The sequence below is a fragment of the Erythrolamprus reginae genome, chromosome Z, assembly GCF_031021105.1.
Source record: "Erythrolamprus reginae isolate rEryReg1 chromosome Z, rEryReg1.hap1, whole genome shotgun sequence".
Lineage (NCBI taxonomy): Eukaryota > Metazoa > Chordata > Lepidosauria > Squamata > Dipsadidae > Erythrolamprus > Erythrolamprus reginae.
In genome coordinates, this window is record NC_091963.1 from 1012581 (window position 1) to 1038955 (window position 26375).

General features: G+C 49.0%; 2 protein-coding genes across 5 annotated transcripts in view; both read left to right on the top strand.

Moving 5' to 3' along the window:
- Positions 1–338: 338 nt before the first annotated feature.
- Positions 339–17372, top strand: LOC139175857 (zinc finger protein 777-like). Of its 3 annotated transcripts, none has more exons than XM_070767195.1 (6): positions 339–534; positions 8198–8593; positions 12092–12218; positions 13944–14060; positions 14575–14829; positions 15872–17372. In XM_070767195.1, exons 2-6 carry the CDS (start codon positions 8246–8248, stop codon positions 17038–17040), a joined length of 2016 nt encoding a protein of 671 aa, XP_070623296.1. In that variant the 5' UTR covers positions 339–534; positions 8198–8245; the 3' UTR covers positions 17041–17372. The 3 variants fall into 3 exon arrangements, with proteins under 3 accessions (XP_070623296.1, XP_070623297.1, XP_070623298.1); XM_070767196.1 differs by having other exon boundaries at positions 365–534; positions 8201–8593; XM_070767197.1 differs by lacking the exon at positions 339–534 and adding an exon at positions 3379–3518.
- A 5370-nt stretch (positions 17373–22742) lies between these two features.
- Positions 22743–26375, top strand: part of LOC139175858 (zinc finger protein 777-like) — a 28674-nt gene continuing 25041 nt past the window's right edge. The window contains exon 1 of one of the 2 annotated variants that reach the window (XM_070767198.1): positions 22743–22943. In XM_070767198.1, the coding sequence (XP_070623299.1) occupies positions 22793–22943 (151 nt within the window). In that variant the 5' untranslated portion in view covers positions 22743–22792. Of the gene's footprint in view, positions 22948–26375 lie in introns of both variants that reach the window. The other variant, XM_070767199.1, reaches the window with a different exon arrangement.

Consider the following 26375-nt stretch of genomic DNA (forward strand, 5'->3'; position numbering starts at 1 on the left):
TTTTCTATATATATATATAAATTTTATAGATACTTATATACATATATGCACACAAATAAAGTATAAATATATCAAAATATCTCTTTGATATTTTAGTATTGATATTAAATTTAATGTTTTTAAATATTATTAATTAATTTAATTATCCATTTGAACGATTATTAAATTTATTTTTATTTCTTTGCCCTTGTTATTAATTTGTCCTTAAATGAAACGACTTAGTGATGCGTAAGGGCGGCCGTGTGCCTATGTGTCACATCTGGCTGCGCGGGGGAACCGCACGTAACGGCAGGTCGTAAGTCCAGCCTGAACTTCCCGAACCCCGGCGGTTTTGACGCAGCGGCGGAGCCCGTCTGCGCAGGCGCGGCCTGGCAGGCCAAGCTATCCGGCGGTCGCTAGGATCCCGCGGCGCTTCCTCCTCCTCCTCCCGCCTCCCCCTCCCGCCTCCTCGCCCGGCTGAGCCTCGTTGTGCGGCGCTGCGCCCCGTCGCGGGGGGGCAACAAAGGATCATGGAGGGGGGGGGCGCCGGCCCAGGTGAGGTGGGGGGGGGTCTGCCGGGGGGGCAGAAGAGAGAGGAGGGGGGAGGGGGAGAAGCCCTCCCCTTTCGGGCGCCCCCCCCAGAAGGCCCGTCTGACAACGGAGAAGGGGGGGGAGGGGGTAGCGGGAAGAGCTGCTGGAGGCGCCCAGAGATCGCGCGGGGGGGAGGGGGGGGCTGTCACAGGGAAGAGCGGCGCTTAGGGAGACAGTGCGCGCGCACGCGCGCCCTGGGGAGGGGGGGTGCACCGGGAAGAGCCCTTGCGGGCGGGGCGGGGCGGCGGGGGTAAGAGGGAAGGAGCAGCTGTTCCTGCCTGGGGATGCCACCCCCTCCGCCTGGGGCAGTGGCCAAGCTGGACTGCTGTTGTGTTTTTTTTCCCCTCGGGGCCTGGCATGGAGACTGGGGGGGGAGGGGGAACCGACCCCCCCTCACAAAAATAGGGGGGGAGGGCCCTACATCAGTCCCCGGGACAGGATCCCCCCCTCACTGCTCCCCAGGTTATAGACTACTGCCTATCACCCTTTTGGGGGCCTGGCTTGGAGACTGTTCGGTCGCTTCCAATTTTGTTCTGCCTGTTCCTATTGCTTTTTCATTCTCTATTCCACTTTTTTGACATTTTAATCCTACGTCCTGCTCTGCCTTCTGTTCTGTCCTTGAGTTACGACCACAATTGAAGCCCCAAATTCATGTCGCACACAGTGAAACACTCGGTTAAAGGAGTTTGTCCCGCTTTACGACCCTTTCTTGCCTTGGTGATTAACCGAAGTCAGGCCGGTTCCTGAGGGAATCAGAGTTCGCTCGTCGGAAGGTCACAAGGGACGGGACCACGTTGCCAAATCCGAGTCTGTTGCTAAGCACCCTGGACTTTGAGCCCGTGACCGCAGGGGACGTTGCCACGGTCGTAAGCATGAAACAGCATCCCAAGTGGCTTTTCCAGCTCTGTTGGGACTCCGAACGGTCACTAAGTGAAACAGCTGTGGTTTGAGGAGAACTGCTATCTTCTTGATGAGAGAAGAACTCTCAGACGATACTGAATTTCTCAGGAAGGAAAAGAGGGAGGGAAGGAGGGAGGAAGAAGGAAAGGAAGGATGGGGAAGGGAAGGAAAGGAGGGAAGAAAAGGGAGGAAAAATGGAGGGAAGAAGGAAGTAATGAATGAAGGAAGGGAAGGAGGGAGGAAGAAGGAAAGGAGGGATAGGGAAGGGAGGGAAAGAGGAAGGAAAAATGGAAGGAGGTAATGAATGGAAGGAGGGAAAGAGGAAGGCTGGAAGGAAAAAAGGGAGGAAAAATGGAGGGAAGAAGGAAGTAATGAATGTAAGAAGGGAAGGAGAGAAGGAAAGGAAGGGGAGGGGAAGGAAGAAGGAAAAAGAAAAAGGTAATGAATGTAAGGAGGAAGGGAGGAAGGGTGGAAGGAAGAAAAGGGAGAGAAGAAGTAATGAATGTAAGGGAAGGAGAGAAGTAAAGGAAGGGGAGGGAAGGGAGGGAAGGGAGGAAGGAAAAAGAAGAAAGTAATGAATGGAAGGAGAGAAGGAGGAAGGGTGGAAGGAAGGAAGAAAAAGGGATGGAAGAAGGAAGTAATGAATGTAGGAAGGCAGGAAAGAAAAAGGGAAGAAAGAAGTAATGTAAGAGAAGGAGGGAGAGAGGAAGGAAGAAGGAAAGGAAGGAAGAAGGGAGGGAAGAAGGAAGGAAGTAATGAATGTAAGGAGGGAGGGAGAAAGGAGGAAAGAAAGGAATGGTAGAAGTAAGGAAATGAAAGGAGGAAAGAGAAAGGAGGAAAGGAAGGAAGTAACGACAGAAGGGAAGTAGGAGAAAGAAGCTAAATTTCAGATCAACCATGGAAAGAGATGTTTCCCCCTCTTGTTACAGGGCTTGTATTCATATTTACTTATCCAATTTGTTGAGCCACTCAGATGGACAACAAGCTGCCAAAAAGCTATAAAAATTTGATTCTTTAAAAAAATGTACAATATTTATTTGGGGCCTGTGTTGGTTCATTCGGAGACAACGTCCCTGAAAAGACAAGCGGGGGACGATGACCGAGGACCTTGTCGTGTCACACTTCATGACCGTCAGGGCCTCAAAATTCCCACGCTTGGCAACCGACTTCTATTTACGACGTTCGCAGCGACTCCTTTTCCGACTGGCAAAGTCCCCGGGGGCGGGGGGGGGAAGCCGATTCACTTAACGGCCAAGGGGAGTCGTGCGATCTTCTGAGCCACTGGGGCAACAAACCGGGTTCGCTTAACCTCCTGGGGGCTCACGTCATCCGCTCTTACGACCCAAAGCCCGATTCACTTAACGACCCTGTTACTCACATAAGCAAGTGGAGGGATTCACTTTCCCACCGTGGCCAGAGACGTCGTAGAATGGGGCGAGAGCAGGTTCAGGAACCTCACACTTAGCAGCGTGGTTTGGGGTCCCCTGTGGTCGTAACTCAAGGACTTGAGTCCTCTCGCCACCCTGAGTCGCTTCGAGAAGGGCGGTATAGACGTCAAATAAACAAATAAATAAATAAACTTCCTGTAGTTGGCATTTTGTTTACATAATGATGGCACCATTTTTATCGAATTCCCTTCCAAGGAGAGAATTTTAAAAAGAGGAAAAATCAGACACCTGTTTGGGGGAAAAAAAATTGGGTTTCTGATTTTTTAAAAGACTGTTAAATAGGTTTTTTGTTATATTTTAATTTATATTGTTTGGCTGTCTTGCAGCTCCCTCATTTATGGGGTTTTTATTTTGCCTTCGAATGAACAAATTTTGAATTCAAATTATATCTCGAGCGCGTTGTCCTCGAGTTACAGCAGCTCATTTAGTGATTGTTCAACAGTCCCCTTTTTCAGGGCTGGTCAAACTGGAACGGCCCTGAAAAAAAGGGGATTTAATTACAATTTTTCATACTTCACCACCGTTATGGCATCTGCATGGCTGATGGGATCAAAATTCAGATGCTTGGAAACTGACTCGTATTTACGACCGTCAAAAGTGGTAGGTGTAACTTTCCCTCATCTGGATCCAGGGATTTTCCTAAATGTTTGCTTAAGTCTTGTTTTCATTTAAGCCTCACTGGAAAAACCTAGTTAATCCGAGATTGTAGTGAATTGTGGCTACCATTTTGGAGATAAGCTGTGATATTAACTGTTTGAAAATAGTGGTTTCATTTCCTGTGCTGAAAATAATAAACTGTTGTTTCTTGATTTGGTCGAAAGGAAGACTAATAATTAGAAGCTTTCTGGTTTGGAAGACCGAAAGGAAGAAGGGAGGGAGGAAGAAGGAAAAAAGAGAAAGGGAAGGGAGGGAAGAAGTGAATAGGAAGAAGAAAGAAGGAAGGAACAGAGGGAAGGAGAGAATGGAGGAAGAAAAAAGGAAGGGGAAGGGAATAAATGAAGGAAGGGAAGGAAGGGTGGGAAGGTAGGAAGGTAAATGGAAGGATGGAAAAGGAAGAGAAAGGAAGTAGGGACAGTGGGAAGGAAGTAGAAACATAGAAATCTGACGGCAGAAGAAGACCTCACGGTCCCCCTAGTCTGCCCTTTTACTATTTCCTGTATTTTATCTTACAATGGATCTATGTTTATCCCAGGCATGTTTAAATTCAGTTCCTGTGGATTGACCAACCACCTCTGCTGGAAGTTTGTTCCAAGGATCTACTACTCTTTCAGTAAAATAATATTTTCTCACGTTGCTTCTCATCTTTCCCCCAACTAACTTCAGATTGTGTCCCCTTGTTCTTGTGTTCACTTTCCTATTAAAAACACTTCCCTCCTGGACCTTATTTAACCTTTAACAGTTTAAATGTTTCGATCATGTCCCCCCTTTTCCTTCTGTCCTGCAGACTTTACAGATTGAGTCCATGAAGTCTTTCCTGATCAGTTTTATACTTAAGATCTTCCACCATTTTTGTAGCCTGTCTTTGGACCTGTTCAATTTGATCAATCTCTTTTTGTAGGTGAGGTCTCCAGAACTGGACACAGTCTTCCAAATGTGGTCTCACCAGTGCTCTATACAGCGGGATCACAATCTCCCTCTTCCTGCTTGTGATACCTCTAGCTATGCAGCCAAGCATTCTACTTGCTTTCCATACTGCCTGATCGCACTATTCACCCATTTTGAGACTGTCAGAAATCACTACCCCTAAATCCTTCTCTTCTAAAGTTATTGCTAACACAGAACTGCCAATACAATTCTCAGATTGAGGATTCCTTTCCCCCAAGTGCATTATTTTACATTTGGAAACATTAAACTGCAGTTTCCATTGCTTTGACCACTTATCTAGTAAAGCTAAATCATTTGCCATATTACAGACCCCTCCAGGAATATCAACCCTATTGCACACTTTAGAGTCATCGGCAAATAGGCAAACCTTCCCTACCAGACCTTCCCCTATGTCACTCACAAACATATTAAAAAGAATAGGACCCAGAACAGACCCTTGTGGCACACCGCTTGTAACCTGACTCTGCTCAGAATACTCGCCATTCACAACAACCCTCTGGTGTCTATGCTTCAGCCAGCTGCAAATCCATTGAACTATCCAGGGATTAAGTCCAATCTTCACTAATTTATCTATCAGCTCTTTATGTGGAACCGTATCAAAGGCTAAAAAGGAAAAGTGAAGGGAAGAAGGAAGGAAGGAAGGAAGGAAGGAAAAGTGAAGGGAAGAAGGAAGGAAGGAAGGAAGGAAAAGGGGAAGGGAAAGGGAGGGAAGATGGAAGGAAAGAAAAAGGGAAGGGAAAGGGAGGGAAGATGGAAGGAAGGAAGGAAAGAAAAAATTGAGGTAGGAAGGAAGTTAGGGAAGGAAAGAAGGGAAAGGGAGGGAAGATGAAAGTAATGAAGGAAGGAAGGAAGGAAAAGGGGAAGGGAAAGGGAGGGAAGATGGAAGTAATTAAGTAATGATGGGATGAAGGAAGGAAAGAAAGGAAAAAAGAAAGAAAAGGAAGGTTTTAAATTCATTTCTTTCGCCTCTTAAGTGCTTCCATTTCTAAGTGAAGCAGCTCTTAAATGAGTCCCACCTGTTTAAACGACCTTTTTCCCCCCACGGACGTTAAGGGAGCTGCTGCAGTTGTAAAGTGAATCCTTGGCTTGGCTTTTCCAGCTGGATCCCATGGCTGTGGTGACGGTCGTTCTCCAGTACCACTGCAACTTCAGACACCCGCTAAGTGAGCGGTTGTGAGCCGAGGACCGCCTGTATCGATAACCTTCCAGGGATTGGGGAACCGCCCGGGAGTGAAACATGGCAAATAAATGTCATAATAAAATTAGTTTAGTTTAGTTTAATTGGACTTGTATGCCGCCCCTCTCCAAGGACTCGGGGCGGCTCACAGCATATATAAAAAAACAGCAATGCAGTTTATCCAATTAATATACTAAAAAGATCTTTAAAAATTCCAACTTTAAAACCTCACTAACATCCACTCAGTCACACTAAGGACAGTCGCTGGTCAGGGGAAGGTCTAATGTCCCCAGGTCTGGCAGCAAAGATGAGTTTTTAAACTCTTTCGGAAGATCTGGGGGGAGCTGATTCCAGAGAGCTGGGCCCCCCACAGAGAAGGCTCTTCCCCTAGGCCCCGCCATCCGACATGGTTTGGTTGATGGGTCCCTAAGGAGACTGACTCTGTGGGACCCCACCGGACGCTGGGATTCGTGCGGCAGAAGGCGGTCTCGGAGATAGTCTGGTCCTGTGCCATGTAGGGCTTTATAGGTCATAACCAACACTTTGAATTGTGTCCGGAAACCAATTGGCACACAATGCAGTCCGCAGAGTGATAACAAAATATGGACATACCTTGGAAGGCCCATAACCGCTCAGGCGGCTGCATTTTGGACGATTCGAAGTTTCCGAACACTCTTGAAAGGTAGCCTCATTAAACTGGTGGAAGTGCCTTATTTCCACCTACAGCTCCTCCTAGACTTACGACCAAAATTGAACCCCCCCAAATTTTCCCATTTTGTGATGTTTCCTGCCGTGATCATTTAAAAAAAATTTTTTTTTATTAATAATAATGACAGATACGCACTACATAACACACCCTGCACAGTGATGTGTGCTCCCACTACCAACTTCATTCATTCAGACCCCTCCACCAAAACGAGGGTGTACTTTTAAAAATATCATTTTAAACCAAGAACATTACCACATTTGCAAATTATAGAATGATTCCAGTTTATTCTTTGTACCTTGGTCTCGAATTCTACTAACCATATAACCTCTAACCCTGCCCCATTTCCCCACCAGTCCTTTCACTTTTATTTTCATTAGTCATATCCATCCGTAATTTCAAACCAAATAATTTGTACCAATTTTGTGTTGTCTATTTTGTTGCATCCTTCCAAACTAAAGCCATGACTCCACGGGCCCTTTCTGTAGCTGCCTCTTTAATTTCTTATCCCTCCTTATCACTCATGCTGCCATCTCCTTTGCAATCACCCACTTTATGCTTCACTTCCTATTAATTTCCCCTTGCATCTCTTTCCAGAAGGTCTGTACTGCCCAACACTCACAGAACATGGGCATCCTCTCCAACAGGCACCCTTAAACATGCCAATAAATACACACAAGTTGTGCAGGTGTACGATACCACTTATGTGAATTTTTTCTCCTCATTTCTCTGACCCTTGTATTCTTAATTTCCCTTATATTCTCCTTATATTCTCTTGTACATCCATTTGCAATTCACTTTGACACCATCTAGTTAATCCCTGGATTACACACCTATCTGCCTGTGTTAACATCCTGTATATATTACCGGCCTGTGCCTTTGTACTATCACTTTTTTCTCTAAATTTTCTCTAATTCTGTCTCTTCCCTTAATAGTGCTTCTTTTTTCTTTCTTTCATTCAAGTATGTGCCTATTGCATTTATTTGCAACCATCTCTGCTGGCCCAGCCACCATTCTATTTGATTTCTACTAACCCTTCCATCGTTCTCATATAACTGTTCTATCCTGTTTGTCCCCTGCCCTTCAGCTCACCTGTTACCTTGTTTAGATTTGTTTCATTATCTCTATTTATGACATACAACGTTGACAACTTTAATTTATTTAATCCTAATTTTCCCTGCCACTTCTTCCAAATTTGTAAGATCCCTTTCAAAGGGCCTATTAATACATCTAAATTACTTTTATTCCACCTTGTAAATATTAACTCTCTATTCTTTATCCCATTAATCTCTTTCTCCAACTTAACCCATTTATTTTCAGATAATAATCTTTCAATTTGGAATGCGTCTCTATACAATTCTAAGCAAGGGATGCCTCATCCTCCATCTTTCTTATTTGCTATTAGCCAATTTTTCCTTATTCTTGGCCTTTTATCTTCTACCCAATAATTTAACCTTCTGTCCCATTCCTTTAATTTTGCCCCAGGTATTTAATGCCCATAAATTCTTGTGCTTGTTAACCATGAGTCTCATGGTTATTAAGTCAATCCAGCTTCCTGGTTATCGGAAGGTCACAACAGAGGTTTACGGGATGCAACTGTCGTAAACATGAGCCGGTTGCCCGTCTTAATTTTTACAGGTCGTAAGTGTGAAAAACATCCCTTATTTGGGGGGGTGGCATTGTAAATTTGAGCAGTCACTAGGCAAACTGTTGTAAGTAGAGGACTAACTACCGGGCGGCAGAGGTGCATCGGCAGAACCTTCCTAAATTTGTCCCCTCTATCCTCCCCAGCAGGCATCTCCACGGGATGCAGCGCCCGCTCGTCGTCGTCTTCCACCAATGCCCGCTGATTCCGACCAAATCTTTGACCAGGAAGACCAAGCAGCTGAGATCGCCCTGACATTGGTGGCTTCGTTCCAAGCCATGGAGAAAAAGGTGGATTCGCACACCACCCGCCTGCTGGACCTGGAATGCAGAACCGGAACGGTGGAAAAGAAGATTCTGGATTGCGAGAAGACGACGGGGGAGAATGGCGGCCAGCTAGAGAGCAAGTGGGCTGCACTGGGGACCCTCATTCAGGAATACGGCCTGCTGCAACGCCGCTTGGAAAACATGGAGAACCTATTGAAGAACCGCAACTTCTGGATCCTGCGCTTCCCGCCAGGCTCCAAGGGCGAGACCCCGAAAGTAGGTTCGGCTTGTGACGTTTGTCCCGGGAGTTCAATGGGACGAGACGTTGTCTTAGATCGGGAGTTTCCAACTCCTCTTATCTCTGCCCTGGTCCTCACCCCTGCCCCGATCTGTAACCCTGTGCTGCTGATCATCGTCCCTAAACTAGTCCCTGTCCTTATCCTGGAGCCAGGAATCAAGTTGCACAAACGAGCGAACCCATTGGGGTACATTTAAGCAGCCTGCAAAACTACGGTTCCCCTGGCCTCGTCTGGGGTACAGAACCGGTCCCTCGTACCCCAAATGTTGGGGTCCCCAGACATAAGAGGTCTGTAAGCAGGGATGGAGAGTCCCATGGAACGAGTCTTGGTCCTCTCAAGGACTTTGCTTCAGTGAGAAGCTGGGTTATCTCTGCATATGTTTGTGTGTCTTTGTGTGTGTTGGACTAATGCAGGGTCTCCAACCTACAATCTGTAGGCCACTACAGGGCTGCAGGCCATTAGCCACTGGGCTGGATGAGTGTTGTGGTGCACACTTGTGGAGCCATCCATGACAGCATTGCTGCAAACATCAGGGTACTTCTGTGTGTGCACACGGGCGCACATGCACACTGGACTGTCCCCCCCAAAACCATCCCTCCCCCCCCCCCCCCGTCTTTAACCTGAAAAGGTTGGAGAACTCCGGACGAACAAAACCTCTTTTGTCTGTTGTGAGGTTTTCTTGCACATTGCGTCACAAGCCAAGATAGACGCAGGGTGTCGATTCCTGAACACCAGGCCAGATTCCGCCCTCAGTCAGAACACGGGTGTCAAACTTGCCACGTCACATTCAGTAGTGGGCTGCTACCCGTGTGGTAGCGGACTGCGCACTGGTAGTGGATGCCATATTGCGCAATTTACACACGACCCCTCCGGTGCTGGTCTTATGGGCAGCGCCCATAATCTCACAGGGGTACACACACATGCACAATGGCCAAAGCTGCGCACCGGTAGCAGCAGTAATAGCAATCCGCCCTGGTCACGTTGTCACATTGCCGTCGTGATGTTTTTCCCCTTTATGGAGCTGGGGTGGGCATGGCCTGCGCACGATGCCTCCAGTCCGTCGGCCGCCAATATGACACCTGACACTGCCTTTGATTTGTCCAAGTGGGGTTAGACCATTGGGACACCACAAATGCCGTTGCCAAGCCTCCAGTTTTTTATCCTGTGACATGGGATGCTTGCAAAGGTCACCAGCATTAGAAACAGTAATGGGTCACTTTGTTTCGATGACGTCGTAACTTTGAACAGTCGCTAAGCAGGTCATTGTAAGTTTGAGGGCTTCCTGTAAACAGTTGCCTCTATTTTTCCCCCTTTCTCAGCTCATTAACCCCCTGAATGTTTCCATTGTCAGCAACTTTAGGGGTGTTTCCCACATTTCATAGAAACATAGAAGACTGACGGCAGAAAAAGACCTCCTGGTCCACCTAGTCTGCCCTTATACTAGTTCCTGTATTTTATCTTAGGATGGGTCGATGTTTATCCCAGGCATGTTTAAATTCAGTCACTGTGGATTGACCAACCACGTCTGCTGGAAGTTTCAAACGAGAGGTTACCATATTCCTCCCAAAATAAGACCATGTCTTATATTTTTTTGGGCTTCCAAAATAAGCACTAGACTGGGGATTTTTTTCAGGGAAACATGATTTTCAGGGTGATCAATCACGCGGGATCGACAGTGTCCGACAGCAGCTGCAGCCCTCTGGTCCCTCGGCCGGCGTACTCTAGGGCTGCGTAGCCCGCGCAGTGCAGGTAAGTTGATTCCCTGTCTGAGCAGCAGAGGGCAGAGTGACAAGTGTGAGACTTGCGATGGAGACATGCCAGGCAGGCAATGAAGGGTGCTCATCTTCCGCGCTACCGGTGCGCCCTCCAATGCCGTTGCGGGTATATGCGCATTCGTTGACCCAAGATTTGGCTTTTGCGCATGCGCAGCATTGTTGTTAGCCGCCCCGAGTCTATGGAGAGAGGTGGCATACAAATCCAATTCAAAACAAAACATAATAATAATAATAATAATAATAATAATAATAATAATAATAATAATAATATCTCACTTGAGAATGCCCTGCGAGCGAGATTTTGGCGATTTTCCATGCATGTGCAGGTCAAAAATCGGTGAAAATCTCGCTCGCACAAACGTCTTCACGCAATATTTATGTTGCTGTGCATGTGCAGAAGCCAAACATCACGCGGGGACGCAGAGGTGCACATCAGAGACATGCAGCTGGGCGCGCATTCTGGAATTTTCTATCAGGACGGACCCCCTAACCGCAGCACCTGCTGTCCACCACTGCATGCAGGCTGTGGGAAAGCCAATGGTCGAGGGGCCAGAGCGGGCAGACCATCCTCTCCGCTCAGTGAAGCAGGCGGAGTCGAGGTGGAAGGGAGGCGATCCCGGCGTGCCGCGTGGGTGGCAGGGAAGCCCAGAAAACACGAAGACGAGGTTCTCCAGGCCACCCGCCGCTCCGCCCCATTGACTCGGCTTTCCTCTGGGCCCTGCGGTGCGTTCAGATGGTGTGTCCTTCCCCACACCGCCTCTGCCTGCTGCGCGGAAAGATAATGCGCTCGCCCGTGTTGTGCAGTCTGTGACTACTGCAGGAGACCATCGGCCTGCGCGCGCTTGTCGCCTCCTGAACTGGCTGTGCCCACTTCCTTTCACCAGGGCTTATTTTCGGGAGAAAGACGGTCGGAAGGTCCGAATGACAACACTGTTAGCATTTCGCAACTTGGATATTTTGCACAGATCCCGCTAAAAATCCAGGAGGGCCCTTGCGGAAGTTGCTCCAATGACGGGGGTGGCTAGGCACGGTGTGTTTCCTGTGGAAACGGCACTCAGGCTTTAAATTGATTCAGTAGAAAATAAATAAATAAATAAAAGGACGGCCTCACCAGATCCTGCCACTGGGGAGAGGCAGCCAGCATGGAAGAGGGAGACCGGATGCCCATTTCGGTACAAACACGAAGCCGTGTGTCTCCATCATTAAGCGTTTATTTATGAAAGAGATAGGCTGCCTGCCCTGTTGCTCATAAGATTATCCGATATGTTGAAATGTCCGTATTTCCTGGTGGTCTTTCTCAACCTTAATCTCCCAGAATTCCCCCAGCCAGGGGAATCGCCTTCTAACCTTCTCCAAGATAAACGTGGGCACCAATAGGGTTGGTATCTTCAGGGTTGAACCGGGGCCGGAGCGTCCTTCAGCGCTCTCCAGACTGGGTGGTTTTCTTGAAGACATTTCACGGCCCTACTTGGTGACATCATCAGAGCTGGAAGGGAGGAAGAGGGCTGTGGGTCCTTGGTGCTCTCTGAGCTTGGCAGTTTTCTGGGAGACGTTGCACGATTTAACTCCTCTTCCTCCCCTTGTGGCACTGGTGATGTTCCCTAGTTGGGTGACGAAACACCTCCAAGCAAAGAGGGGGGCAAGGGGGGGAGGAAGGAAGGGGGGAGAGAGATCATCAGTGCTGAGTTTTCTGGTTCCAGGTTCCCGTGACCTTTGACGACATGTCGGTCTACTTCAACGAGAAGGAGTGGGAGAAACTGGAAGGATGGCAGAAGGAGCTCTACAAGAACCTGATGAAGGGCAACCACCAGTCCTTGGTCTCTTTGGGTCAGTGGCCGCAGCTCTTGCTCCAGTTGAGTGGGGGGGCGGGGGGCGTGTGAGATAACGTTTGTCAGTTATGTGATGCTCAAAATCCAAGGACGGATCTGGCTCGCAAGTAAAAAGGTTTTTTAAAAAGAAAAATGCGTTTTCAGATTCTCTTCCCAAGGTGGATTGAGGACAAGGAGGGCAAAAGCACATTTTACAATCCATACATTTCATGCATTCTAAACCAGTGTTTCCTAACCTTGGCAACTTGAAGATATTTGGACTTCAACTCCCAGAATTCCCCAGCCAGCAAATGCTGGGAGTTGAAGTCCAAATATCTTCAAGTTGCCAAGGTTGGGAAACACTGTTCTACACAATATGCCCCATCCCTCATAATCCCCTCCCTTCACCCTTTGTTGAGTCACTTTTTGTGTTATTCTAAAGGTTCAACGTGACCATTCCCTCCGTAGTCATAACTATCTTATCTTGTCCTTCAGTAGTTTTCTCCCCTGGGCGCCTTTCTTATCATCCTGCATTCTAGCCTGACCACAGCTGTTCCAGTGGCCTGGCCTTGGAGGTGTCCTAGGAGGAGTTATCTCGAGTCCTTCTCATTCCTTTCACTCCATACATCCCGAGTTAATTTAGAGAAGAGTATTATTTCTTCCTGATGTAAAACCTGTTAGTGTATTGACTATCCTTTATAAAAGAGTAACTCGTCATTCTTCTCCTTCAGGTAGGTGGGCTGCAGTTCACCTGGAATTAAGGAACTACTTGCCACCATAAAGTGTGGGTTCTTTATCCCTGGAGGTTTTCAAAAAGAGTGGACAGCCACCTATCTCAAGTGGTCTAGGGCAGAGGTAGGCAAAGTGGACTCTTCTATGACCTGTGGACTTCAATTCCCAGAATTCCTGAGCTAGCATGAATGGCTCAGGAATTCTGGGAGTTGAAGTCCACAAGTCATAGAAGAGTCAACTTTGCCTACCCCTGGTCTAGGACCATGATGGCAAACCTATGACACGCAAACCACAAAAGCTTCGCCATCACGCATGCCATAGGTTTGCCTACCCTTGCCCTAGACCACTTGAGATAGGTGGCTGTCCAGTCTCTTTGAAAACCGCCTGTGATAAGGAACTCATAACTTCTGGTGGCAAGCAGTTCCACTGGTTAATTGTCCTCATTCATGGTTGAACAGGGGGTTGGATTACAGGTCCTCCAAGGTCCCTTATAACTCTGTCATTTTATGATTCTGTAACGGTCTCCTTCTTGAGGAGGGGGCTCTCTCCCTCTCCTCTCCCTTCTTTCCTTCCTTCTGTCCTTCCTTTCTTTTCTTTCTTTTTCCAATTCTTCTTCCTTTCTTTTCTTTTTTCTTTCCATTCTTCCTTCCTTTTCTTTCTTTCCTCTTTCATTCCTTCCTTTTTTCTTTTCTTTCTTCTTCCCATTCTTCCTTCCTTCCTTTTTTCTTTCCTTCCTTCCTTCTTTCCTTTTCTTTCTTCTTCCCATTTTTCACCCCTCCCTCCTTCCCTCCCCCTTCCTTCCTTCCTCCCTTCCTCCCTCCCCCCTCCCTCCCCCCCCTCCCTCCCTCCCCCTTCCTTCCTTCCTTCCTTCCTTCCTATCTATCTACCTTCTTCCTTGCTTCTGCCCCCTCCACATGCCTGAATGTCGTCCCCCCTCCCAGTGCATTCTGAACCCTGGGGCCCCTAAATCCAAGGGCTGACCTCTCTGTGTGTCCCCTTCCCACCTTTGCAGATTATGCCATCTCCAAGCCAGGCGTGTTGTCCCAGACTGCCGAGCGGGCGACTGACTCCTGTCCTGGAGACGATCAGGACTCGGAAGAACAGGGAAAACTTCTCGACGCTACAGCAGGTGAGTTCCCGCCACTCTCGGGAAGAGATTTGTCAGGAAATTTAAATGAAATTATCTTTAGGTCAGGCAGGGATCGAACCAGAATGAGATTAATCTCATTTCACTCTAAAGCTTCAACTCCCAGAGTTTCTGAGCCGGGATGTTTTAAGAGGGGGGGGGGGGGGCCTCCCAGAACTGGTTAAGGGAATCACTGCAGTTGCCAAGTTAGTCACCCGGTCAGTAAGTAAAACCGGCTCCCCCATCGACCTTCTTTATCAGACCGTCGGGAAAGTGGATCATAATGCCCGCCAAGACAGCGCCACCATTATAAAGATGGGGCAGTTTGTCCAGCACCTGAATTGTGACCACGTCAACACAACACCGTAAGCGTGCAAATGGCCCCCAAGTTGATTTTTCCCCCCAGGGCCGTCGTAACTTTTGAGTGGTTGCTAAATGAACTGCCGTTAGGTCACGAGGACCACCTGTACTGGACCAATCAAATCTTTCTTTTTTTTTTATGCTTTCCTCCTTCCAGCTGGCATCAGGGTGGTGATCAAAACGGAAGAGCCTCATTCCGACGAATGCCCCGGAGATCTGGAGCAGCATCAGATGTCCGGGAGTTCGGAAGGAGATTTCCAAGGTCTGGACCCCGAAGCCCCCTGCGGAAGCCCCTACAGCGCGGCCACTCCATTGGGGAACTTTGCCGGGAACAATCTGGAGGAAGGAACTGAGTACAACGTGAACTTCAGCGAGATCAAGAGAGTCACGGTGCAGCACAACAACTGCACGGGTGAGTAGAGAATTCCGCAGCTGGCATGCTTTAAGAGGGGTTAGGGACTTCAACTCCCAGAATTCCCCAGCCAGCATGCTTTGGACTTCCAGTACAGTGTTCCCTCGCTTTTCGCGGGGGATGCGTTCCGAGACCGCCCGCGAAATTCGAATTTCCGCGAAGTAGAGATGCGGAAGTAAATACACTATTTTTGGCTATGAACAGTATCACAAACCTTCCCTTAACACTTTAAACCCCTAAATTACCATTTCCCATTCCCTTAGCAACCATTCAGATTATTACTCACCATGTTTGTTTATTGAATATCTCCGGGACCGTCTTCTGCCGCACGAATCCCAGCGACGAGTGGGCCTTCTCCGGATCCCGTCAACTAAACAATGTCGGTTGGCGGGCCCCAGGGGAAGAGCCTTCTCTGTGGCGGCCCCGACTCTCTGGAACCAGCTCCCACCAGAGATTAGAACTGCCCCTACTCTCCTTGCCTTCCGTAAGCTCCTTAAAACCCACCTTTGTCGTCAGGCATGGGGGAACTGAGACATCTCCCCCGGGCATATACAATTTATGCATGGTATGTTTGTATGTATGTTTGCTTAGTAAATGGGGTTTTAAAAATATTTTAAATTATACTTATTAGATTTGTCATGAATTGTTTTGTTTTGTTGTGAGCCGCCCTGAGTCTGCGGAGAGGGGCAGCATACAAATCTAATAAATAAATAAATAAAGTTTATTTAAAAAAATATTTATTAAAGGTGGACGAAAGTTTGGCGATGACGTATGATGTCATCGGGTGGGAAAAAACAGTGACATAGGGAAAAAACCCACTAAGTATTTTTTAATTAATATTTTTGAAAAACCGTGGTATAGACTTTTCGCGAAGTTCGAACCCGCGAAAAGCGAGGGAACACTGTATATACCCTGAGATACTCTGGAATGTTTTACAGAGTTTCCGTTTTTAAGGAGGGTCACTGCTGGGATTCGTCCTCCGGCCCATCGCAGGACGTCTTCAATCCCGATTTTCCTTTTGCTTTTCTGTCCTTTTTGTAAGATGATGGGATCGTGATCAAAATGGAGGAAGAGGAGGAAGAGGAGGAGGAGGAGGAAGAGGAGGAGGAAGAAGAAGAAGAGGAGGAAGAAGAGGAGGAGGAGGAAGACCCCGTCAGCTTGGAGACCCGGGGGTTGTTTTCGTCCCGGGCTGAACCGCCCTGCTCGCTGACTTGCAACGTGGAGGTCCTACGAGAGGAACAGCGGGTGACCAAGCCACCTCGACCTACGGTGGGGATCTGCGCACCACTCTGCGAGAGGGACAATAGCGTTGAAACGCGTCCGGTCACTCTGCAGCAGCGAAACCGGACACGCGAGCGACCGTACATCTGCCCAGACTGTGGCAAAAGCTTCATGCTGCGGATCAACTACATAATCCATCAGCGCAACCACCTCAAGGAAGGGCCCTACGAGTGCCACGCCTGCGACCTCAGCTTCCGCATCAAGCAGCAGTATCTCCTGCACCAGCGGCTGCACACGGCACGGCGCGGGGTGGCTCCTCCACCTCGCCGCGGACAGACCTACCCCAACAAGCGTAGCTTCAAGCAGCAGCCGCAGCAGCCCCCACCGCCTGGCAAGCCCTACAAGTGTAGCGAGTGTGACAGCAGCTTCAGCCACAAGTCGAGCTTAAGCAAGCACCAGATCACGCACGTCGGCGAGCGCCCATACTCGTGCAGCGAGTGCCGGAAGAGCTTCCGGCTGCAGATCTCACTGGCCATGCACCAGCGGGTCCACGCTGGCAAAACCGAGCTGTCCTTCATCTGCCCGCAGTGCGGGAAGGCCTTCAGCCGGCCGTCCCACCTGTTGCGACACCAGCGGACTCACACGGGCGAGCGGCCCTACAAGTGCAGCCAGTGCGACAAGACCTTCAGCGAGAAGTCGAAGCTGACCAATCACTACCGGGTTCACACCCGCGAGCGGCCCCACGCCTGCAGCGAGTGCGGCAAGGGTTTCATCCGCAAGCACCACCTGCTCGAGCACCAGCGTATCCACACGGGTGAGCGGCCGTACCACTGCGCCGAGTGCGGCAAGAATTTCACCCAGAAGCATCACCTCCTCGAGCACCAGCGGGCCCACACCGGCGAGCGGCCATACCCATGTACGGAGTGCGCCAAGTGCTTCCGCTATAAGCAGTCACTCAAGTATCACTTGCGGACACACATGGGGGAGTGAGGGGCTGTCCCTCTTTCCTGCCCCCCCACACCCCCTCCCAAAACTGGCCCCCCGTATTTGGGGACAGAGGACAATCGAGCGGGGTTTGAAGGACGTCCTGCAGAGATACCTACCTCTCTGCCCACTGGAGCACTGAATTCGGGTCCCTCCCTCCAAGCCAGTAACGGGTTTCTGGCTCAACTAACCCTCATCTCTTCCGGCACCGTAACCTTGAAGGACATGAACTATATATTCTCCAAGCTTCTGGCTTCCTTGACCTTTCCCCTCCCCACCCCAAGTTCTTTTTGATAATAAAAGTGGAGCCTGATTTATTTGGTACGCATCTGCTTAAACCTCTGGCTTTCTTTCTTTCTTTGGTGGGGGCATCCCAGAAATATTGGCAGAAAGGGCAGAATTGTGGGTAGACGGGGATGATGGGCTGCTGGGAAGGCCTCGGAGCAGTTGGATCTCAGAGTCTTCAGCGACTCCTCCAAAAAAAGGATACAGCCTGGATTTCCTTCCTTGACCTTCCTTCTGGCTGTTGTATCGTTGTCCCCTGAGTTACGACCACGATTGAACTTTGCCCCCTCCTCTTGCCACAATGGTTAAGTGAATCCCTGCAGTTGTTCCAATATTATTTATTTATTACTTCAGGGTGTCCAGCAATCTTGGAAAACACGGAAATCAGGGAATTATCAGGGAAATTGGCGGTTCAGGAAATATAGCCTTCTCTGTGGTAGCCCCGACTCTCTGGAACCAACTCCCCCGAGAGATTAGGACTGCCCCTACTCTCCCTGCCTTCCGTAAACTCCTTAAAACCCACCTTTGCCGTCAGGCATGGGGGAACTGAGACACCTCCCCCGGGCATGTTCAATGTATACATGGTATGTTTGTGTGTGTGTTTATTAGTAAATGGGGTTCCTTTTAAACCTTTTTAAATATTTTAAAGCTATTTGGATTTGTTATGATTCGCCGTATCTTGTTGTGAGCCGCCCCGAGTCTGCGGAGAGGGGCGGCATACAAATCTAAATAATAAATAAAATAAATAAATTAGGGAATTATCAGGAAATTGGTAAAAAATATAACCCAGAATAAATCGGGGGGAAAACAAACTGTATTAAAATATTTAAAAGACAGGGGAAAATCACATTTAAAAAACGGATTGCGCTGCCTGGCAGAGTCAAGCAAAGATGAGCCTAACTATGGAAGAACTTGCTTCCTCAGCTACCGATATTTCTCCATGGCTTGGCCGTTTGGTCTGACGTCATCTACGACAACACCTTAACTAGATGGCAAGTTACAGGGAAATGTCAAAAATATCAGGGGATTTCAAAATGCTTTCCCCCTGGACACCCTGTTATTTATTTATTAATTAGATTTATAAGCCGTCCTTCTCCTCGCAGACTCAGTAACTCTTTCAGTTACTCTCTGAAGAACTGCAGTTGTCATTACTAGTTGTCACTACTAGTTCGAGAGTCACAACCCTCCAGATAGAATTGTTCAGTGAACTTGGCTTTCGCCATTGACTTTAACAATTGTGCAAGGGACCTTTGGGGACCTTGCAGGAAGTGAAGGGATGCAAACCTTTTTACTACCACACTGTGGGCGTGGCTTGTTTTGTGGGTGTGGCTTGCTGGCCGTGTGACTAGGTGGGAATGGCTTGACAATCATGTGACCGGGGGTTGGCTTAAAGGTCATGTGATTGACTTAAAGGTAGCCAAAACCTTCACATCACTCACGTCAAAGTTTTGGGTTAGGGTTACAGTGCCTGGCCTCTCCTCGCCTCAAAGAGATAAAATTTCCCTACCTATTTACTATTTCTGAACATCCAAAATATACTATTTAATTCTATGTATATATGCCATAGGTGTGCATATAAGCCCGCATACAAATCTAAAAAATAATAATAATAATAATTATTATTATGTGCTCTCCCCACTCCCTCCAAGAGGGCTGATGCTCACTGCCCTTAGGGGCCCGTTCCCTGTCGAGGCAACAGTGCAGCCATTCGCAAGGCCGGGCATTCGGAATTTCTCCATCCGGCACGTGGCGCTGCTGAGATTTAATTTAATTTATTGGACTTTCAAGCCCCCCTCCATAACTCCTTGAGGACTCTGGGCGGCGTGCAAGCATAACAAAATAGTAAGTGCAGAATAAAAACAGTAAAAATATAACAGCAATGATAAAATAACCGATAGTAAGATAGTCAGTCATTCATTCAACAGACACCGGGGCAACTACTGAGGAAGAGGAAGAGGAGGAAGAAAAAAGGACTATGGGGTCCTTGATACTCTTATGAGCTGGGTGGTGGTGGTTCTTTGCAGATGTCTCATGACCCAACCAGGGAACGTCCTCAGTGACAGAAGAGAGGAGGAGGAGGAGGAGGAAGGACTGCACCGTCCTTGGAGCTCTCTGAGCTTGTTTGTTTCTTCATAGATATTTAATCACCCAAGTAGGTAACATCACCAGGGCTAGGAGGGTGGTTTGCAGAGGCAACAGGAGTGGGGGAGGAGAAGCAGGGGGAGGGAAACAACTGTGGGATCCTCATGCTCTTCAGCATAGTGGTTTCCCTGCAGATGTTTCATGACCAAGCTACCATATTATTCGGAGTAGAAGACTCACCTTAGTTTTTGGGGAGGAAAATAGTGGGGAAAGAATCTGCGTGCCAGGTATTCATCTGGCCAGCGTCCTTAGTCTGGTCAGCTCCAGCACATGATTTGATCCCCTGGTCAGGGCTTTAAAAAAGACTCTATTGGGAGAGAGTAACCATGAAAGAGCTTGCAAGCCACAAAGAGCTGGGAACATCGTTAGCAGCTGGGAAGAAACATTTGGAGCAAGTAGAGCAATGGAAAAAACCCTGCAAAGACTTAGGGCTTGGGAAACATTCTTCTTTGCAGAGAGGAACAATGAAAGAGCCTGCAAGCTGGTTAGAGCTGGGAACATTGTAAGCACTTGGTGAGGGCTGGAAAAAAAACATTCGGAGCAAGTAGAGAATAAAAAAAAACCCTACAAAGAGAGGGTTTGGAAAACATTCTTCACAGGGAATAACAATGAAAGAGCTTGCAAGCTGGTAAGAGCTGGGAACATTGTTAGCACCCGGTGATGGCTGGAAAAAAACTTATTTGGAGCAAGTTAGAGCAATGAAAAAAACCCTGCAAAGACTTAGGGCTTGGAAAACATTATTTGTGGAGAGGGGCGGCATGCAAATCTAATAAAAAAATAATAAATAAACAAATAAACAAATAATTTGCAGAGAATTAACAATGAAAGAGCTTGCAAGCTGGTAAAAGCTGGTAAGATCGTTAGCATCTAGTTAGGGTTGGGGGAGGGGAACCTACATCCAGCGTATACGACGCACCCTAATTATCAACCTCTTTTAGGGAGGAAAAAGGTGCGTTTTATAAGCTGAAAAATACGGTAGTTGTGCAATGGCCCCCAGGCCTGCTGTCAAAGCCATCTTTTCACAGCCTTTCGGAAGGCCAGGAGGGAGGGGGCAGCACAGGTCTCTGGGGTTCCATAGAGCCGGAGCCACCACAGAGAAGGCCCTCCTCCCGCGGCCCTGCCAGTTGGCAGATGGGGGAAACAGAGAGCCTGCTGCTGGGTGGGGAACGGCGGCTCCCAGTGGGGGGGAGTCCTGGCAAGGCTGTGCAGTCACAGCTTCATCCGACGAGCAACTAGTGAGAGCGGGTGGGGGTGGGGGGGCTACCTGCGCAGATGATTGCGTGTCCCCACTGGCAGTCGCCAATTTATTATTCATTCATTCATTCATTCATTCATTCATTCATTCATTCATTCATTCATTCATTCGATTTTTATGCTGCCCTTCTCCTTAGACTCATGGTGGCTTACACCATGTTAGCAATAGCACTTTTTAAAAACAGAGCCAGCCTATGGCCCCCACAATCCGGGTCCTCCTTTGACCCACCTCGGAAGGATGGAAGGCTGAGTCAACCTTGAGCCGGTGGTGAGATTTGAACCGCTGACCTTCAGATCTACACTCAGCTTCAGTGGCCTGCAGTACAGCACTCTACCTGCTGCGCCACCCCGGCTCATCAATGGCGGGTGGGCAGCAGCACTTTCTCCCCCACCCGCCCTAGGCCCAGAAGAGCAGCGGCAGCTGAGGGGAGAAGAGGGCAAGAGTGGCCGGCTGGCTTGGCTGCATTGCATGGTGCAGCATTTGCTGGCTGGGTGGCCTGGGGGGCTGCGCAGGAGGACGCAGGAGACCGGCAGTAACGCCCAGGGAATCCTACTGGCTGGTGCAGCGACCAAAGGGGCGGTCTCAGTGCCACTTTGAAGGTGGCCACAGGGTCCTCTGTGCAAGCAGCCCCCACCCTGCCCTCACCGGCTGCTTGTCCACTGGTGCACAGGCAAGGAGCGAAGGAAGCCCAGCTTATGTTGCTTGGGTCCAATAGGAAGCAACCACCAGGATCACCGTTCTGCGTTTTTTGGCATGCCCGCCAAAATGTCAGAAACCAGACTAGCTGGCCGGTGTGCATGCACACATTGGAAAGGAGGATCATCTTCCTGAAGCGTGTAATGTGTAATGCGCGGCTGCTCTTCTGGTTACTGGCGCATTGGCTGGAGTTTCCGGAACCCGGAAGAGCAAGGAGTGATGGCTCCGTGTGCCCAGAGAAATGGCTCTGCGTGCCACTTCTGGAACATGTGCCATAGGTTCCCCATCACGGCCAGGGGCAGATTGCACTTAGTGCAGCAACCAGTGTCCTTCCCGCAGAGCTCTGAGACCCGGCATGTGCGCATGCTCTCGAGCGAGATTTTGCTTCTATGCATGCGCAGGGAATAAAATCTCGTGAGGGGATGTGCACGCCATGAGATTTCGGTGGTTGTTTTGCTTCTGCTCATTGTGTGGGAGAAAACAGTAGTTGAAAACCATCAAGATCTCATGCGCCCGCGCTTCTTCTCGCAGAACTTTGCTTCCTGTGAATGCGCAGAAGCAAAATCTTGTTCAGGCACCTATGTCCACCCTCCGATCACCCAGAGCTGCATGCGCATTGGGGATCACTTGACACTGGGATAAAGAGGAGTCTGGGAGGGGTCTCTCAGGGGGGGGCTTAGGCAAGGGGAGGAGTCTTTGAGGGGCCTTGGGCAAGAGCTGAGGTGGCGCAGTGGTTAGAGTGCAGCACTGCAGGCTACTTCAGCTAACTGCTAGCTGGAAGCACTATGAAGCATCTGTAAAAACAGTATGAAGTGGTATATAAGTCTAAATGCTATGCTATATGCTAAGGGGAGGGGTCTTTGGGGGAGTCAGGCAAGGGGAGAGGTCTTTTGGAGGGCTTTAGAAAAGGTGAGGGGTCTCTTGGGGGGTCTTAGGGAAGGGGAGGGGTGTTTGGGGGGGTCTTAGGGAAGGGGAGGGGTGTTTGGGGGGGTCTTAGGGAAGGGGAGGGGTGTTTGGGGGGGTCTTAGGGAAGGGGAGGGGTGTTTGGGGGGGGTCTTAGGGAAGGGGAGGGGTGTTTGGGGGGGGTCTTAGGGAAGGGGAGGGGTGTTTGGGGGGTCTTAGGGAAGGGGAGGGGTGTTTGGGGGGGGTCTTAGGGAAGGGGAGGGGTGTCTGGGAGTGGCAGAAACCAGGATAGAGATTCCAGGTAAAGTACCCGGAAGTGGCCCCTCTTGTTTGTTTCCGTGACTTAGCTCTATTTTGTCGGATTCTGTTTTCTCCGCCTTCCATTGCGCAGGCGCGCCACTTTTCCTCGCCCCGCCCTCCCCCCTCCGGCCGAGGAAGGATAAAAAAAAACACAAACTCCCCTTCCCTCCTCCACGCATGCGCTCTTCATCTCTCTCCCTCCCTCTCTCTCTCCGGTCGCGGGAAGAAAGCCTCCTCCCCATCCCTCCCTCTCTCCCTCTCTCTCTCGAAAGGCTCCGTCTGTGCGCATGCGCTCCGTTCGCCGCTCTTCGTTCGCTCGACGCCTCCGGTGGGTAAGAGCGACTCCTTCCCCCTCCCGCCGCCGCCGCGCCCCCCTCCCTCCAAGGCCGCCCCCCCGGACCCCAAACTGAGGGGGCTGAGCCTTTTGGGGAGAAGGGGGGCTGGGCTCTCCCTCCCTTCTGCTCGTTGGGGAACAAAGGCCGGGCTTGAGTGGGGGGGGGTCGTCCGTAGAGGGTGGGAGGGCACATATCGGCTGACCTTTGACCTCCGGGGGACCCGCTCTCGGGCTGCGGGGGGTTCCTGCTTCCCCTCAAAAGTGGGGAGTGGTGGGGGGATGCGGGTGGTCCTCAAGGCCTAGCGAGGCCCTTTTTGCTCTGGTGGGGGGGACGATGGGAGTTGTAGTCCTGACCCCCAGGTAGCCCCCCTTTGAATTTATGGGGTGGGGGAGTGGAGGGGGCTCTCCCCCCCCAAAGGTGGGGTGCGGGGGGGTTAGCAAGGTCTGTGTTGGGGAAGATGGGAATTGTAGTTCTGTTCTAGGCGGGACCCTCCCCTTAGATCTGGGGAGGGGAGGAAGGTTGTTGGCTACACCCAAAAAACTAGGATGTTATCTTGGAAGGACCCAGCAAGGCTTGGTCTGTTGCAGTTGGGGATGATGGGTTTTATAGTTCTGGCCTAGAGGGAGCATCCTCCCTGTGGGAGGGGGGTTGCTTGGCTCTCCAGAAGTGGTCTGCCGCTGTTGGGGATGATGGGTTTTATAGTTTTGAGCCAGAAGAAGCATCCTCCCTTTGGGAGGGGGCTTCCTTGGCTCTCCAAAAATAGTCTGCAGCAGTTGGGGATGATGGGCTTTATAGTTCTGACCCAGAGGGAGCATCCTCCCTGTGGGAGGGGGGTAGCTTGGCTCTCCAGAAGTGGTCTGCCGCAATTGGGGATGATGGGTTGCAGGGAGGTCCTTGGGTTGCGGGAGTGAGGCTGAGTTCCCTATCCTGGCTGCTCTTCTCCTTGGGGAGGGGGGGAGCTGTGAGTTCTAGTGCTGCCTTAGGTGGGAAAGCCAACTGGGCACCTTTGGGCCAATCACCAGGAGACAATGAGTTCCAGTCCTGCCTTAGGCAAGCGATTCCATTGGGAGACAGAGAGTTCTAGTTCTTCCTTCGGTCTGAGAGCCAATTGGGTGACTTTGGGCCGGTCACCAGGAGACAATAGAGTTCTAGAGCTGCCTTAGGCGTGGAAAGCCACCTGGATGACTTTGCACCTTCCTTCTCCTCCCCTCTCCATCCCGCCCACCTCACAGGGCTGTGTTGTTTTAAAAAATACTGGTGCTCAGCTGGGATATAAACGCATAAAAAGGAAAAACGTACAGGTGAAACTCGAAAAATTGGAATATCGTGCAAAAGTTCATTTATTTCCGTAATGCAACTTTAAAGGTGAAAAACTATGGAGGCCTCCTGGTCTTCCATAGCACCCCAGCAGTGCCACAGGCTGATTGCTTCCGCATTAAATTTTATTTAATTTATTTGACTTCTGTGCCGCCCAATTTTGCTGCAAAAGGGGCCCAAACCAGGTTCTGGGTACATGCGCATGCTTACTTATGCTTTTCAGATGTCCAATATTGTTCTTCGTACCATTTTTAAAAAATGGATTGCATGTAATATTCTAATTTTTTGAAATGGAGGATTTGGGGTTTACATGAACCGAACACCGTAATCATCACAATTATGGCTTGAACTGTCTCTCTCATATATTACGTTTCGCCGTATAAGTTGCATTACCGAAATAAATGAACTTTTGCATGATATTCTGATTTTTCGAGTTTCACCTGTAGAAATGACTTTTCATTGTGCATTGTTGCTTCTCAACTCCCGCCTCCTCATCCTTACGGCCAGGTGAACGTCGCTCTTCGAGGACCTGGGTCAAGCCAGGCCGATAGTTGCCCTCAAGCAAGAGATGATGGAAAGCACCTCTCTGTCTCAGCTCTTCCTTTGTGGCAAGCCAGTTGTGTTCAAGAACACAGTTGTTGCATTGGGACAGTGAGAATGGTTTATTTATTTATTTATTAGATTTGTATGCCGCCCCTCTCCAAAGACTCAGGGCGGCTAACAACAATAAAGAAGACAATGTAAACAAATCTAATATTAAAAACAATCTAAAAACCCCCAATTTAAAGAACCACTCATACATACAAGCATACCATGTATAAATTCTATAAGCCTAGGGGGAGGGAAAAAATTTCAATTCCCCCATGCCTGACGACAGAGGTGGGTTTTAAGGAGCTTGCGAAAGGCAAGGAGGGTGGGGGAAACTCTGATATCTGGGGGGAGCTGGTTCTAGGGGGTCGGGGCCGTCACAGAGAAGGCTCTTCTCCTGGGACCCACAATTTGTCAAAAAATTTTTTGTCACCCGTAAATTATTTCAGGTAAAATAACAGCAACCAAACCCGCCACACAAAACAGATGTTTTCCCTTCTAACTTCATTCTTTCTTATCCAACAGTCTTTAAACTTCACTTAAAAATAGGTACAGAGCCTCGACTTATGACCAGGATGGAGCTCAACCGTCGCTAAGCGAGATGGTTGGGGAGTGAATTTTGCTCCATGTTTGTGACCGCCTGGCCCCCATCATTTAGTGAATCTCTGTGGTTGTCAGGTTGTTTGGTGAAACCGGCTTCCCCCTTGGGTTTGCTGGTCCGAAGGTCACAAAAGGGAAACGGCCATAAATATGAATGACCATCTGAATTTTGACCATGCAGCCACAATGGAGGCTGCAGTGGTGGTAAGTGTGAAAAACGGGTCGTACAGTCCCTTTTTCCCCACTGCCATTCTAACTTTGACCGGTCACTACTAATATAGGAATAATAAAAATGGAATTTTATGAAGTATCTCTTCCGAAGCTCTTGATATTAAAATGGATTCCGTCGGTAAGTGAGTTTGTCCCCCTTTGACGACTTGGTTCGCCGTTGTTGGTAAGTGACTGGCCGCTGATGAGTTCGTCACCTGGTTGTGAAATGAGTCTGGCTTCCCCGCCACGGTCAGAAGGTCGCAAAAGGGGATGATGTGACCGTCATGAGTGCGAATCAGTTGCCCCGTGTCCGAATTTGGATCCCCGAAAAGGTCGTAATCGTGAAAAGGGACAATGTCACATTTTTCAGCTTAGAAAAGTCACTAAACGAACTGTATTTTGCCTCATGCCTTTTTACATTTATGTTTTGTGGTGCAGAGTTCAAATTGTGTGTGTGTGTGTGTGTTGGTGTGTGATGTACATCAAAACAGGTCAGAATGAAAAAAATTATCTTTGTATTAGAAATACAAAGGTAAAATACTTCATTCTGACCTGCTTTGATGTACAACATCAAAACATTTCCGGGGGAAATTATCTTGAGTACTTTGGATTAATTCCATGAAATTGTAGCATCTTCATCACTCTGTTCTGCCATTTGTCCAAAATGGTGTTGGCTCTGCTGCTTGGGCGGTGGTAGGGGTGTGTGTGTG